Source organism: Cucurbita pepo, chromosome LG09, assembly GCF_002806865.2.
Source record: "Cucurbita pepo subsp. pepo cultivar mu-cu-16 chromosome LG09, ASM280686v2, whole genome shotgun sequence".
NCBI lineage: Eukaryota > Viridiplantae > Streptophyta > Magnoliopsida > Cucurbitales > Cucurbitaceae > Cucurbita > Cucurbita pepo.
This window is the reverse complement of record NC_036646.1, coordinates 4,000,353-4,017,113: the sequence shown is the minus strand read 5'-3', so window position 1 is coordinate 4,017,113 and position 16,761 is coordinate 4,000,353. Positions and strand designations below refer to the sequence as shown.

Here is a 16,761-nt window from a genome sequence, read left to right as displayed (position 1 = left end):
TTTTTGGCCTTTTACTTTTGGATTTTTCCTTCAGGTTTTTAAAACGCGTCTGTTAGGAAGAGGTTTCCACACCCTTCGGGGCCCGACACTTGTTCCCTTCTCCGATCGATATGGAACCCCCCAATCCACTCTCCTTCGGGGCTCAGCGTCCTTGCTGGCACACTGCCTCGTGTCTACCCCTTTGAGGCCAGCGTCCTCGCTGGCACTCGTTCTCTTCTCCAATCGATGTGGGGACCCCTCAATCCACCCTCCTTCAAGACTCAGCATCCTTGCTGGCACACCACCTCGTGTCTACCCCCTTCAAGGCTCAGTGTCCTCACTGGCACATCGCCCAAAACTTAGCTTTGATAACCATTTGTAATGGCTCAAACCCACTCCCGGTAGATATTGTCTTTTTTAGCACGCTGGTAGGGAGAAGTTTTCACACCCTTATGAAGAATGTCTCGTTCTCCTCCCCAACCGACGTAGGATCTCACAGTCAATTATACTAAACTTCAAATATTATCCAAATGGATTATTTGTCAATTGATTTTTTGGGGCATATATTTGGAGATCCAAAGAACAAGAAAATGATTAGGAATTTGTGTCTCTACTCATACAGTCCTAAGTTCTGCATATGCCACAATGATTAGGGGGATGGAATCAATATAATACCACCTAACGTGGAGTAAAATTGACTCACCCAAATTTTTTAATATAAAATAAGTAAAGTGAAAACAATATCTTATTCAATTTGGCTTCTCCTCCTATGTTCTCAAAAGCAAAAAGTTACCTAGTATAATTACAGCAGAGGATCATTTTCACCATCTTAATTTTTCCCAGTAAAAACAAAGCGTAATACCTGAGGTAAATTTGTTCTATCCAGCGATTTCAACCATTTCCTGTTCAACCGTATCAGCCACAACCGGGTAATACTTGAAGTGAAGTTCTCCAACATCATCACCAGATACCTTCTTCCATCCATTTGGTCCAACATAATAAACTGGACAAAAGGATCAAGTTCGAATAAATATATGCTTGTAAAACAGATATCAACGACATTATAAAGAAAGGGGCGATCGGGAAATACCACTAGCAACTCCACCACTTGCTCCGTCTCGGAACGTTGCGTGATAAATTGCTCTTCTAGCCAATTCAGCAGCTTCTTCGATTGATAGATCGTACCGATAGCTGCAGACATGTCGGATATCAGAATACCTCAAATCCAAATTAAGTTTGGCAGAGTAAATGTTAGATGAACACAACTCTCCACAATGATATGATATTGTCCACTTTGAGCCCAAGCTCTCATGGCTATGCTTTAGGCTTCCCCAAAAGGTCTCATACCAATGGAGAGAGTATTCCTTGATTATGAACCCATAATCATTCGATAAATTAGTCGATGTAGAACTTTCATCAACAGAGGTAATGAAACAAAGCAATTTATTGAGAAGCGAATTTCAGGGGTTGTCTTAAGACTTTCGTGTTGGTTATGAGATTCTATTTCTATGAAAATGAAGGACAAGCAATGAGCAAAAGATGCAATACCCATTGTCCAGGACGCCATAAGCATAAGGCGAACCAGATCCAACTGAAAATCGAGTTCCTTTTAATCTTCCTCCTTCGCTGTCAACATAATACAATCCAGGACCCTGCAACCCCACAAGGGAAGAAGTTTATATTACCAGAGAACACGAATTAAAATCTGTAAGGGAAGAAGTTACAGACTTACAGTTTCATCCCATCCAGCAATCATGGTGCCAACTGAAAGACCCATTCCTCGGTAGGAATACAGAATGTTAGCCAGCAACTTGGAAGCACCCGTCACTGAAATTCTGCGCTTGTTTGCCAACTCATGTAGTCGACACTATATGATGTCAAATAACTTCCATGAGAAAGTTCATTTAAAATGTAAATTTATGAGATCAAGTTTAACAGCCTATAATAGAAGAGTTGCATTAAATCAACGTCAAAACTCATTCTGTGACAGACGAACATCAAAGAATTAACTCGTTTACCGTGTTTCTCCTTTAATAAGAGACTAGGGATGTCACCATAACTAAAACTAGCCATGACATGGTAATCACAATGCAAGTCCAAACATATATTAAGGAATTTGAAGAACTAAAAGGCATTTCCAGAATAATAGGGCAACTGTTTTGACTGCCTAACAATATAGTGATCTATGATTTCTAGAGCAACGATGTTGTCGTGAACTAATAGAAATGAAATACTCTAAGTTCCATGTCTGGAATTCACACAAGCTAAAAAGTTTCGTTCAATATTATGATTATTAGCCAATGATTCACCATGCAAACATGTGAATTCACCCAAATACTCAGGTCACCAATCTGTAGAAGTGAACCTCAACACCAATAACTCACATCAACCAACCTTCAAACTCTTAAGGGACTGAAGTTTTTTACAACGAAAACCGAGGGGATTTTTGGAATGGTAAAATCAAACAGAAAGAAGATCAATTACTTTATTCAGTCCAAAAGGTTATCTCTTGAGTTTGTCTTTTATAAATATGTCTCGAGTTTGTTTAGTTAGCTATCAGAGAGTCAAAGGTCCAAAATCTTCAGTTCCCTTTCTTTCAATAAAAACAAACTGGAAATGACCTTTCTAATTGGTACGGAGAGAAAGGGGAAGGCTGGAATCAATAGGAACCCAAAAGCTAAGCTTCTCCCCATACAAATTAATTGATTCTACCACGAAACGAAGACATGGGAAAGTCCATATCTTTGCCATCTCAGTCAATAAACAACTTGCTTTTGATGATAACTTTCATATCATTCCTAAGGGATTCTGACTGAGCAAACAGTACATAAACTGTTCAAGTTCTAAGAGCTGTGATCAGCAACAGAACTTTATAAAACGTAGGAAAATATTTTGTGCTCAACAAAGGTTATGAAAGCTGTGTCGAATAGGTGTAAATGTAATCGACAATCCTTTGCTGCTAAAGAAATGCATATACAACCTTAATGCCAAGATTTCTGTGCCAAAACTGGCAATCAGCAGCTCCTCCAGCCATTGTGCCAAGCATGTACGGATTTATTTCAATGATCTTCTTCACAGATTGAGACGCTGAAAATATCAGAAAACAGAAATGAATTAGTCAAGTAGCAGACAGCAAAGTGAAAGGGTCATTGTTGCAGAATAATGTCTAAAAACAGTCCAGTACACGACCAATCCAAACGTTGTAGGAATCTAAGTGAAATTCAATATAGAAAATAACCAAAACTGGGATAAGCAAATCTTACAGTACTTCTATCAAGTACCATACATCATTGAATAATTTTTCATTTGAGAGGGCACCTCCATCAAGTGCCTTTATAAACTAAGAGAATGACTAACTTTCTCCATTTGCAACCTCCCTCTATAAACAGGGCACGCCTTCCCTTAACGAACTGTCAGAATTTATGTTCCCTTTTCACCTCTCTCATATACATTTACCACCGGAGGTTGAACAAATATGTACACATAAATCAACCATAGTAAGAGAAGGAAATCCATCGTCAGAGACATGACAAAAAAAATATTATCCTCAATAAGTTCTTCACGTGCATCAAAATTCACTTAGAACGGTACAATAGCAAAACGTGGCTAAACAATTTTCGAGATAATAATGCACCTTGAGAAGGTTTACAAGAGAAACATATTAGTGTCATGTATTAGAAAATGCAGGATTTTAATGAGAGAGGGCTGAACTAACATATGTATCCTCCCATGCTCGCTCGGGAATCTGCAGCAACCATGACTCCTTCCTTGAAAATGAAGGCCAGAGTTGTCGTTCCCTTTGCAGGCTTCACCATCTGAATAGCGTCTTTCTGAAATCCATCAAACTGAAATGCCAGTGGGGAGTCAATATTTAGCAAAAGGTCATCTTCAAACTACCCCCAAGTTATTGAACTAAGAAGCACATTATCACTCACATTAGCAGCATTTGGAACATCGAAAGATGGCACGGTCGATAACCCACCGAGTAGCTCAGTACTACTCGAACCAGAGAAATAAGTGGCCGATTCAAGACCGCTAGTATCCAGCTTCATGCTCAAGATCTTGTGACAAATTAAAAAGAAAATATATCAAAATTAAAAGATTTGCCACTAATAAGCATAATTGAATGCAGCACACAAAAAGAACCCCAAAAACAATCAAACATCAACTAATTACACCCAGAAAACTCATCCGTTGCTATCGGGCGATCAATTATACACAATGAGGCGGCAAAACTGTAAACATGGTAATCAAACCAAAAAATCAGAGTCTCTGCTAACAATCTCGGAATCTCTGCATGGTCTCATTAACCAAACTGATCCTAAAACTATTGTTATACATCGTATACTGTGTGAATCAAGAAAGAAATTGATCATATGATGAAACTGAACGAAATTTTCGGTAATCACCGTCATTTAAAGAAAAAAACTGAAAACACAAGTCGATTAGGGAATAACTTTTCGACTATACCGTTTAAATAAGGATTCAGAGACGATTGCAAACGTATATCAACAACGACGAACGCTACAGCGGCCGAAACGATTGGGGAAATGCCAATTTTTTTTTAACGAAATCGTCTTCAGTAGAGCTTTAAGTCGGTCGGTTTCTTGTGCTCCAGGAAAAGAAAAAGGCAAAAGTTTTGGAGAATCTAAATTAGAGTAAATTAATAAAATAAAATACCTTCAAACATAATAATAATAATAATAATAATAATAATAATAATAATAATAATAATAATAATAATACATTTATATATATAGTTTTGGATTAAAATATTTTTAATTTTTCAAAAATTTTATTAATATTCTTAAGTTTTAATTAAATATAATTGAAAATACTTTAAACTTTTAAATTTTCATTAATAATTTTATATATTTTTTTAAAAAATAAAAAATATATCTTTATAAATTTTAAAATTAATTAAATAAAATTATTTTAGACATGAGATATAAATTCTTTTTTACTCAGTTTGATGGATTTCATATAGACGCTATTCCAACCAATGACATTTCCATTCAAATTTTGTCGCCCAAACGGTAATATTCTGAATAAAAAAAAAAAAATAATAACGCTAGCGGGAGGGAGGGGGTCGAGAGAGTGCACGTGGTCGAGAGAGTGCAAGCGTGTGGTTGGTCTCGGTTCATCTTGTTCGACTCCTATTTGCGTGTTCTGTTGATATAAGTAGCGTTTTGGAGCTTCTAAACAAGTTTTAACTTGTAAAACGTGCAAAGCATGCTGTGACATATTGTTTATAGACTCTATATTGGATAGCGGGCATAATGTAGACACACTTGTGTCGTTCAACATTGTCTTTGAAAGAACAATTTCAAAGGAAGTCACCCAAGACACTCGTCTCGTAACGCTCATCCTCACTGTGACACACATATGTGCTACAAGATAACTCGCTTATGTTATAGGTCCTAAGGTGGTTGAGAGCTGACACCATGTCTCGTCTAAAGTACATTCTAAGGTATTTTTAGTCTAACCGGAGTAAATATGATTTTGGTAAAGGGTCATATGGTCTCATGGATCATACGTTCGGTGTTCTATCAACACGAAATTTGGCGAGTATTCATATTTCATACAAACGGACTTAACTCCAAAACCACATACCTAAACTCCTTCCGAAACCCCGACTTTCGAAATTAAGGCATGAGCCCTACCCGTCCCTTTATCAAGCTAATATTTGTCCCTCTTGTCTACTTGTTGCCTCCATCTTATTTCTGCCTCATCTTGGCTACAATGCACATTTCATATGGTGTGTTGGATGATTCACCAATCTCCGTAGTCACATCATGGTACTTGTTTGTCTTGACCCTTTGTGTAGCTGGATGGTTGCCACATTGTTTGTGTTTATGCGAGGGTCACTTAGGTCAAAGGTCTCAAGGTGGTGGAGAGCTGACACCATGTCTCGTCTAAAGTACATTCTGAGCCATTTTTTAGTCTAACAGGAGTAAACATGATTTTGGTGAAGGGTCATATGATCTCATGGATCGTACATTCGGTGTCCTATCGACACTAAATTTGGCGAGCATTCATATTTCATATGAACGGACTTAACTCCAAAGCCACATACCCAAACCCTTTTGAAACCCCGACTTTCAAAATTAAGGTCCGAGCCCTACTCGTCCCCTTATCAAGCCTATATTGTGTTCATCTTGTCTACTTGTTGCCTCCATCTTATTTATGCCGCATCTTGGCTACAAGTGCACATTTTATATGTTTGTCTTGACCCTTTACGTGGCCGGATGGTCGCCACTTGAGGGTCACCACATTGTCTGTGTTTATGTGAGACTCACAACCTACTCTCTTCTATGGGCTATGAGTCATTTCATGCCGTCAGTGAACCTAATATACGAGCTCGGAGATGATAAATAAGTATAAAATACATTTTTAATGCTTTGAAAAGTCTTAAAATAGGATTGGATTGTGGAGGCAAGTGGAGTCCAATGTGCATAGGGAAAAGTGATTCAATTTGGACCACTTCGAACCATAAATCACTTCACCCAACTAAAATTAATATTTAATTTAATTTATAATATTCTGAAAATCCATTTCATTCACACACTCCATTTATTAATTTTAAATATAATGTCACCAATTTTGAAGCTTTATTTAAATATTAATTTATTTACGTGACATCTGAAGTCCTTTTTAGGTAATGCTTGGTTAGAGACGTTCACGAGACAGGGATGAAAAGCCTTCTCTATCTCTATTTCGGTCTCTTATTTCAATTCTTATTCTCGTGAAAATTTTAATTTATTTTTGTCGAGAATCGAGTTTTCTATCGAAATTTTTTAAGAAAATATTAATTTTAAAAAAATTAATGAAAACTTTATATTTAAATAAATCCATTAATATTTCATAAATAATAAACTTCAAATCTTTCTAGAGTGACGAGGGCGGGGAAAATTTTCTCCCGGCTCCCTCTCCCATTCCCGGTTAAAATGAAAACTCCTCACCCCACTCGGGACGAGTCTCCATGGAACACCGCCCTGAAAAATTCAAATGTGAGTCTCTATCGGCTATAAATTCATATTTACTTGACTCGTTTTAAGTGTTTCTAACCGTGACGATTACTCATACAAACCAATGACATATAATTATTTCAAGCACGTTCAATCTCGGAATCGATTCATTCATACACTTCTCCTTTACTCGAGCATCACAATCACGTCATTTCTTCGTACTCAATTTCAAATCTACATTTTTTATAATTTTTATCTTTTAACTTAACGTTGTGATACACGAACAAAGACACAATGTTTGGTCGAACTCGGAAAATGACAGAATTAATTTGTTTGAAAAAGAAAAAAAAATATTTTAAAAATATTTAATTATATTATAAGGCATCTTTCAACATGTCACACATCTCCATATTCAATTATTTGAATTATTTTTATATAATAATTAATTTGTATCGATATTACTCATAAATAATAAATTTAAATAAATTATTACCTAAATTATTTAATTATTATTGCTACTACGTCCTTTTGGTATTCATTAAGGACGAGGAAGCAAACCTCGAAGCTCGAGCCACGTCATTTCCAAATCACGTGTGGGTTTCTTTTTATATTCTCCCTTTAAATGACACGTGGCATTATTTTTGTATTTTCTTCAGGAAATCTACACGGTTTAGGGAAATAAAAAATAAAAAATAAATCAGACGTGTAAAGCCACGTGGTAATGCGGATCTCTCCGAGAATCACTCGTTGACAGCGTGTACACAGATGGCAAAACGAGTCCAGGTCGGAAATTAATAATATTATTATTATTTTGGTTTCAAAATTTAAATTGAAAATCGGAGTTGGATTTGGGGGCAAGTTTTGTCTCCACGGAATTAGCGGATCTGGTAGCCGACATGCCAAAGTCGCCCACTGTCGGCCGAGGAATTCATTATTAAAATAAATATATTAAAATCACTTACCACATAGCCACGAAAAAAATCGGTACGTCTTATTGGTATAGGTAATGACTATACGTTATTATTTAAATATTTCTTGGTGATCGAGGAGTCAAACCATGGTACTACTGTCTACACGAGCTCATACTGAGAAACTGAAGTCAGATAGTTGGCGATCAATGAGTGGTGCACGGGTTCGCTCTGTTGGGAGAGGAGTCCTACATCAGCTTTTGATCAATGGGTTTATAAGTACGGAATGCTATCTCCATCGGTATGAGACCTTTTGAGGATGCTAAAAGCAAAGCCACGAGAGCTTATGCTTAAAGTGGACAATATCATACCATTGTGGAGGTTCGTGTTTTCTAGCACGCTCGACATAACACGTTATGAAAAAGTTGTACATGAGCACATGATTTGTCTAACTCGCGTGGTGGAGCTTGAGCGGGTTAACCAGGAGACCAAAGTCCAACCGAAAAATTATTGACCATCCATTAGTGGTGTAAGACAACTCCTTAAAAAAGATAATTAATATAAATTAGGATTAAAAAAAAAGGAAAAAATAGAGTAAAAAATAAATATAATTATTAAATATTTATAGATTAAAATGAATAATCTAAATTTATTTGGTTATTTGTAAAAAAAATATAATTATTTGAAAGTTATTATTATTATTTATTTATTTATTATTAAAACTTATTTCAAGCTAAGAAATTAAATTTTAATATAGAAATTAGAAATAAGTGATTTAAAATATATAAATAAATGAAACTCAAATTACACCGACTAAAATAATATTAAATATATTCACCATGCAAGTTGGACCANAAAAAAAAAAAAAAAAAAAAAAAAAAAAAAAAAAAAAAAAAAAAAAAAAAAAAAAAAAAAAAAGGCAAAATTTGCCATCCAGTCATATTAAAAAAATGAAAAAGAAATCTCAACTAATTATTTAAAGTTTTTAATGAAATGGGCACACTTCTCACTGTACCAAGAAACCTGATGTCATTTAAAAAATATAATTTTTTTTATTTTTCAATATCGACATTTTTATAATAATATATAAATATCAAATAAATTACTAAAAATGTTGAATATCATAATAATTACAAATAGGAAAATATAACATTTTTTTTAAAGGAAAAAAAAAACCTACTTTTATTTATTATTTATTTATTTCATTTGATTTGACAAAACCTAACTTTTAATTTTTTTTAAATATATTTTGACCAATACTCGTGTTTATAAAAAATTTAAATATTTAAATAATATGAGACGGTAGAAATTACCAAGTTAGAGTATGATAGAGGGACGGAGGGAGTTTTCAATAGAGTAGTGAAATGCATAGAGATGACGAAAATATATACGAAATTATTCTCTTAGGCGACATGGCAGTACATGAAACTGATACTCAAAATGGATGATATTACATCATTGTGGACATAACGAAAGCATTCTATTGGACTGACACGACATTGATACTGATACTCAAAGTTGACAATATTATAACATTGTGAACATAACGAAAGCATTCTATTGGGTTGACACGACACTGACGCTGATACTCAAAGTGAACAATATTATATCATTGTGAAAATAACAAGCATTCTGTTGGGCTGACACGACATTGATACTGATACTCACAGTTGACAATATTATATTGTTGTGAACATAACGAAAGTATTCTGTTAGGCTGACACGACACTGACGCTGATACTCAAAATGGACGATATTATATTATTGTGGACATAATGAAAGCATTCTATTAGACTAACACGACATTGATACTGATACTCAAAATTGACAATATTATATCATCGTGAACATAACGAATGCATTCTGTTGGGCTGACACGACACTGACGGTGATACTCAAAGTGAACAGTATTATATAATTGTGGACGTAACGAATGCATTCTGTTGGGCTGACACGACACTAACATTGATACTCAAAGTTGACAATATTATATCATTGTGAACACGAGGAAAGCATTCTATTGAGCTGACACGACACTGATACTGATACTCAAAGTTGACAATATTATATCGTTGCGAACAAAATAAAAGCATTCTGTTTCGCTTGACACGACACTAACAGTATTATATCATTGCGAACATGAAGTATTCCGTTGGGCTGACATAACATCTAAAGTGAACAATATTATATCACTGTGCGCATACGAGTAATGTAACAAACATGTCTTTTTTAAGTGTCGTCGAAAGCGAGTTGGATTGGATAAGACCTAGACTAAGTAAATTATTATTATTATTATTTTATATATATATATTTAATTATTATTTTAAATCTTACGGATCCGAAATTCGATAGACGAGATTTGTTTATTATATTACGAAATTTTTAAAAATTAAAATTTAAAACTATTTTCAAAATGTTGAGTTGATATTGCGCTCTCGAATGACTCTCTCCTTCTCTGTCAAGAGTTTCCCTCTCCGATTTGATGCATCAACTGCAATGAGATGAAAGTCTACAGAATATGTAGCGTTTAAGTTTGTGCTTGATTCATTCGAGTTCTTCCGTTGCTTGTTTATGAATCCTCCTCGGTCGATTCCGCTCAACCATCTTTTGTTCTGGTAATCTTCAATCAAATCTGTATTCGTTTGAATTTGTCTTCATTATTGCTTACTGATTCACTCATTTTTGTTCGTCTCTCGCTTTTTTGGTGTGTAATCTATTCGGTTTTCCGTTTATCTGATTGTTCGTTTCTTGAATATTTCTGAAAAGAGATGGCCAGTTGGCTTCAGCGGGCTTTTTTTCGGTTTATTTCCACTTGGAATCTTTGCTTAGGGTTTCGTTGTCGAATTTGGTTAGAAATTATTTCCACGAAGGGATGAGACGGGAGGAATCTGGAAGGGATTCCAATGCTTTGGATTTAAATGGAAATACAATTAGACGGTCAACATCTAAGCGGGCGTAGGATGAGTACTTGGTTTTAGTTGAGGAATAATGAGTATATTCAACGACTGGAGGTTGAAGTTGGAAATTTCTAGATTTAGTTAGTTTTCATTGCAACTTTCTAATGGACATTTAAGGATATATTTTCATTTTCTGAATATTTGTAATGTAAAATTAGCAATTTGTTTTTGAATCGGAAGTTGATATTACTTGTTAATTGAAGTTTCCACTGTCCTATGTTTTTTTCTCTTCGTTTTATTCTGAGGTTTTTATCTTTTTGGCAGCGCAGATGACATAGATTTTTCTTGATGAAACTATAATCATGGATGTTCCCGACGTTGAAGAAATACTTTTTTCTCCCACTGATGCAAAGGTACTTGCTGAAATATATTTTCTGTTTCTTCTCAGATGAGCGTGAATGAACATTGATGTCTCATCCCCCTGCCCTTGGGACTGTTTTCTTTTGGTTCCTCAATATATTGATGCCTGGTTGCTCGTAGATATTTCCGATCACGTGTTTTTTAGTTCAACTCACAGAAGTTATGAGTTGTAGCTGCATCTAACTGTTGTAGGAAATCATTTGATACAGAAAGAAGTTTCGAGTTACTGATGTACTTTTTGTTATCCCGGCACGAATACACTGACATGAAACGAGTTCCCCGCAAAGCATTTTTCTTTCGTCCTTGGACGTTCAGGCGTTTTGTTCGATTNTCGTGTTGCCCTAGTAGCGGCCTCCATTTGGAAGGTATTTGCATAATTTTTGAGAAAGAAAACTGCATACATAATTTTAATGGTGTGACTGAAATGCATGAAATTGCTTCCTTAAAGTGATGCAAGGAAATGCAGTAATATATATAGTGTCGGGTTGTGGTGGAAGGTGTTGTGACTCGGGGTGCTAGGATATGTCGAGGAGTCTAGTTTCCTTGTTAAAGTTTAGTAGTTAATTACCATTTGGGTTTTGACAATTAAGCTTGCAAATGATAGGTTTCCTCGTTTTTCCGTCGAACTTTTACATATGTTTTATAAACCAAGCCAAGTTATAAAAACTAAAAATGTAGTTTGAAAACCTGTTTCTGAATTTTGGCTAAGAATTTTAATGTCTTCTTAGAAATGATGAAAGGGTTATTAAAAACTAAAAGGTTAAAAAGAACGAAATGAATTTTACCTGTATTTAAATAATCTACAATCAGTTCAAACTACTTTAGTCTGGCGATATCGGTTTTTACTGGGCGCATACTATCTTTCCTTGGTATTTATTGTTTTTCCCCACATTTTTGCAGTTGCATGGAGAAATGTACAAGAAACTCGCTGCAATTTATTGCCAGGTTATGTCAATTTTCCCTTCCCTGGAAGCAGCAAGACCTAGGAGCAAAACTGGTATTCAGGCTTTATGTTCATTGCACGTAGCTCTTGAGAAGGCCAAGAATACTCTTCGGCACTGCTCGGAATCCAGTAAACTCTACTTGGTATGACTTAACAATTATCATTGTTCCAACATTTCTCTTGTAGAACTTTTGATTAATCATGAGGAATTGCCAACCAATGGATAGAGCCATTATGCTTTACTTCCTTTTTCTTCTTCTAAAAGTCACTATGAATATCATGCCAACTGGTTTGCATTTCTACGACAGGCTATAACTGGAGATGCTGTTCTAGCCAAATTTGAAAAGGCAAGATGTTCTCTTGAAGTTAGTCTTGTATGCGTTGAAGATATTGTTTCAGAATCAATTGGATTTCAGGTGAAAATAATTCTGTTTCACATCTTCTTTTCCTTTCTTTTGTCATGCTTTTAACTGGATTTGTCTCCTGACTTGATGATCGGAATGCTGTTGATACCCCCTTTCATTGGGCAGAATTTTGGAAACAGCATTGTGGAAGTTCATGATTTCGAAAGCAACTTAATCTCTATTATTCATTTTACATCACATATGAACTCAATCACGTCTTAAATCTTGTTAAAAAAACCTCATTAGCTTAGAGATGGATTTAAGTATGCCCATAACTGACGTTCTAGTGTTTCATTTGGGTGCAAATGCACTGTATCATCAATGGCTTATGTAAATGTTACTTTTTCCAGATTCAGCAGATAGTGGACGAACTAAAGAACATTGTTTTCTTACTTGACCCACTTGAGAAACAAGTTGGTGATGATATCATTGGATTACTCTTGCAAGAAAGAAAATTTGATGATTCCAATGGTCATAATGAGTTGGAGCATTTTCATCAGGCCGCCACGAAACTGGGAATTACATCCTCCAAAGCAGCCCTCACAGAGAGGAGAGCTCTTAAGAGACTCGTAGAACGAGCTCGCTTAGAAGAAGACAAGCGAAAGGAATCAATTGTAGCTTACCTTTTGCATCTCATGAGGAAGTATTCTAAGTTATTTAGAACCGAGTTGTCAGATGACACTGACTCACAGGGTGGATCAACTCCTTGTTCTCCTACTGTTCGGTGTTCTCTTGAGGACAATGGACCTACAGCCAACGGCCGAGTGTTTGAACATCAGCTCTCAAAGCTCAGTTCTTTCAATTTCAAGCCAAATTATAGGATATCAGGGCAAATGCCTCTTCCACCTGAGGAATTGAGGTGTCCAATATCATTGCAGCTTATGTACGACCCTGTCATAATTGATTCTGGGCAAACATATGAAAGGATCTGCATTGAGAAATGGTTCAGTGATGGTCACAAAATCTGCCCGAAGACTCAATATTGGCTCTCCCATCTGTCCTTGACACCTAATTACTCTGTCAAAGGTCTTACTGCTAATTGGTGTGAATCTAACGGAGTTCCTATCCCTGATGGTCCGCCAAAGTCGCTTGATCTGAATTATTGGAGGCTTGCACTGTCTGATCCCGAGTCTGGACAATCAAGATCTGTGGACAAAGNAAGGGTGTTGGCTCTTGCATGTTGAAGGAAGTTAAGATAGTTCCTTTGGAGGAAAGTGGAACAATAAAGGTTGTTGAAGAAAATGAAGCAGATGATAATGCATACATGGAGGAATCATCTGATTTTATTACACTGGAGAGTTGTGTAAATTTTATGACAGTATTGACCGAAGAGGGCGACTCGAGTAAAAAATGCAAGGTTGTGGAGCAGATAAGACTTTTACTCAAGGATGATGATGAAGCTCGAATTTTGATGGGAGCCAATGGCTTTCCTGAAGCACTCATGGAATTCCTAACTTTAGCTCTTATTGAAGAAAACGCCGATGCTCAGGAAAGTGGAGCCATGGCTCTCTTCAATCTTTCTGTCAACAACAACAGGTATGTACTGTTTATCTAAGCCTACGTTCGAAAACGAAAGTACATTTTGGCCATAACGTAGACTGAATAGTGGCAAATCTGGCATCTTACATGATAGTTGTGTGCATGTTTCATATTTCTGTCAAGAAAATCATGATGAAAGAGATAGCATATCATGAATTGATTGTAACTCGATTGATGGTTTTGACCTAAAGTCTATCATATATTCTGAAACATATGGTTAGATTAGGGTCAGAATAACATTTCGACTTCATATAAACCCCAATCTCGGAAAGAGACTCTGTCTTTGTCGATCTCTCTCGCTCGAGGAGGGAATAAAATGTATGTTTGTTCTCTTATCTAAATTCTGCAGCTTGAGAATTATTACTGTTGCTGTGAGTTGATCTTAATGGCATCATCCAGGCAGTTTAATAAGAACATGTTTTAGATATCTTAGTTGTATGTAAACTATATGCATGCTAGTACTATATGTTCTGGTACGAGCGAACGGACCGATGACAGTAGTGAATTTCTTCAGAAACAGGGAAATGATGATAGCAGCAGGTGTAATCTCATTGTTGGAGAACATGATTTTGAAATCCAATTTACATGGACCTGCAACAGCCTTATATTTGAATCTTTCCTGCCTAGAAGATGCCAAACCTATCATTGGCTCCAGTAGAGCTGTTCCTTTCCTTATCCAGCTGCTGCTTACTTGTAATGGTGAATCCCAAACGAAGCTCGATGCGCTTCACACCCTTTACAACCTCTCGACCACGCCCTCCATTGTCCCCATTCTTCTTTCCTCCGCCATCATTGATGGACTTCAATCCTTTTTGGCAACTCCCAGTGACAACTTATCGACTGAGACTTCCTTAGCTATCTTAATAAACTTAGCTTCAAGCCAGTTGGGGATAGAAGAAATAACCTCAGCCCCGGAGCTTATCAGCGGGTTGGCAGCAATCGTGGATGCTGGCGAACGTGCCGAGCAGGAGCAAGCTGTCTCATGTTTGTTGCTTTTGTGTAGAGGGAGTGAAAAATGCAGTCAAATGGTGTTACAGGAAGGAGTGATTCCTGGATTGGTGGCGATTACCGTAAACGGGACGTCGAGAGGGAAGATAAAAGCTCAGAAGCTTCTGATGTTGTTTAGGGAGCAGAGGCAAAAGGATACCGATCTCGGCCAGCAGCGAGATCGAGATGGAAATGGCAACGCAACCATGGCTGTTGCAGAGCCAAAAACTCTATGCAAATCAGTATCAAAGAAAAAGATGGGGAAAGCATTAAGCTTTTTCGGGAAGAACAAACGATTTTCACTATACCAATGTTGAGCTTTTCGTCCTTGTAAATTCTGTATATTTCTTTTAGGTCCCTCGTATTAGTTTTTGTTTTCAAATAGGACCCTAGAAATGTACAGCTTCCTGTAAGTAATGATCTTTTCTTTCCTTTAGTGTATGATTAGAACATGCTTATGATGTTAGGACAGAATTGGTTTTTGGGTTAAATCATCATTTTTGCCTCAGCTGGTGATTTCAATTTGGTCTTTTATTGTTCTGAAAATGCTTCTATTAGCAAAATCGAAACCCGGCCACGTCAGCATCGTCAAACTTGATATTCATTCTAGCTATAGCTAGATCTATTGAGAGCAACCATCTTACACACTGTGGGACAACCTAGGGCAAACTTCCGTGTTNAGCGAGGAAGTGGGGGGAGAAATGACAAGAAGATATTGGAACATCCATTTGGAAGAGATGATGGAAGCAGGAGTTCATTTTGGTCATGGTACTAGGAAATGGAATCCTAGAATGGCACCTTATATCTCTGCAAAACGTAAAGGTATTCATATTATAAATCTTACTAGAACTGCTCGTTTTTTATCAGAAGCTTGTGATTTAGTTTTTGATGCAGCAAGTAGGGGCAAACAATTCTTAATTGTTGGTACCAAAAATAAAGCAGCGGATTCAGTAGCCCGGGCTGCAACAAGGGCTCGGTGTCATTATGTTAATAAAAAATGGCTCGGGGGGATGTTAACAAATTGGTCTACTACCGAAACGAGACTTCATAAGTTCAGGGACTTGAGAACGGAACAAAAGACAGGGGGACTCAACCGTTTTCTGAAAAGGGGTGCCACCATAGCCGAGCCCACAACCAGTCTCCCCACTCTCACCCTCTTAGTGCACGCAGCCCAAGGAAGCCACGTTGTCTTGTCTTATACAGTTTGAAGGGGGAAAATATGGGATGCCTAAGTTGGAAGTTGACGTGACGATGCACAAAGTTAAAACTTACGTAGGAAGGAGAGCAATAAAGATATATAATTTTTTGAAATATTGTATTATGTAAAGTTGCCTTGATTGAAGGTACTTAAATGTAGGCTCGATTGATCTCAGAATTGGACCAATATTTGTAGGGACGATTACGAAAATCTCTTCAGGTAAGAGGTCTACCTATTGAAACTCAAACTGTTATGTTTTTTTAAATATAGTTATATAAGTATGCTATTATATGGTTGTACGTTGTTTACTTCTATACTTTATTGTGCAGGAAACATATATGTTTCGGGATTGTGTATGTGTGTGTGTGAGGTTTATGAATGCAAGGACCGTGATAAAGATTACACGCTGTGTATATCGAGTAGTAAGCTACTAGTGGTCACCTGATTGCTGATAATTGTTTTTGTAGTAAGAGTTATGTGCATTTAGTGTTGGGTGACTAGTCACCAATGTCAGGATT

At 36.5% G+C, this 16,761-nt stretch overlaps 1 protein-coding gene and 1 pseudogene across 1 annotated transcript; one reads left to right on the top strand and one right to left on the bottom strand.

Annotated features, from left to right (window-relative positions):
* Positions 1–619: 619 nt before the first annotated feature.
* Positions 620–4,626, bottom strand: LOC111801384 (proteasome subunit beta type-5-like). The gene is made up of 8 exons (XM_023685360.1): positions 4,450–4,626; positions 3,915–4,040; positions 3,695–3,824; positions 2,960–3,066; positions 1,712–1,846; positions 1,528–1,631; positions 1,070–1,170; positions 620–982 (listed from the first exon to the last, which is right to left on the bottom strand). The coding sequence occupies exons 2-8, from the start codon at positions 4,029–4,031 to the stop codon at positions 858–860; spliced, it is 819 nt and encodes a 272-aa protein (XP_023541128.1). The 5' UTR covers positions 4,032–4,040; positions 4,450–4,626; the 3' UTR covers positions 620–857.
* A 5,649-nt stretch (positions 4,627–10,275) lies between these two features.
* Positions 10,276–15,567, top strand: LOC111802339 (annotated as a pseudogene).
* The last annotated feature ends 1,194 nt before the right edge of the window (positions 15,568–16,761 follow it).

Excerpts from the sequence above, each read along its gene's own strand:
- LOC111801384 (XM_023685360.1), bottom strand. The coding sequence starts at position 4,031 with ATGAAGCTGGATACTAGCGGTCTTGAATCGGCCACTTATTTCTCTGGT. Across the intron at positions 3,825-3,914 it reads ATGTTCCAAATGCTGCTAAT|TTTGATGGATTTCAGAAAGA; the intron begins GTGAGTGATAAT and ends CTGGCATTTCAG. Across the intron at positions 1,847-2,959 it reads ACAGAAATCTTGGCATTAAG|TGTCGACTACATGAGTTGGC; the intron begins GTTGTATATGCA and ends GACATCATATAG.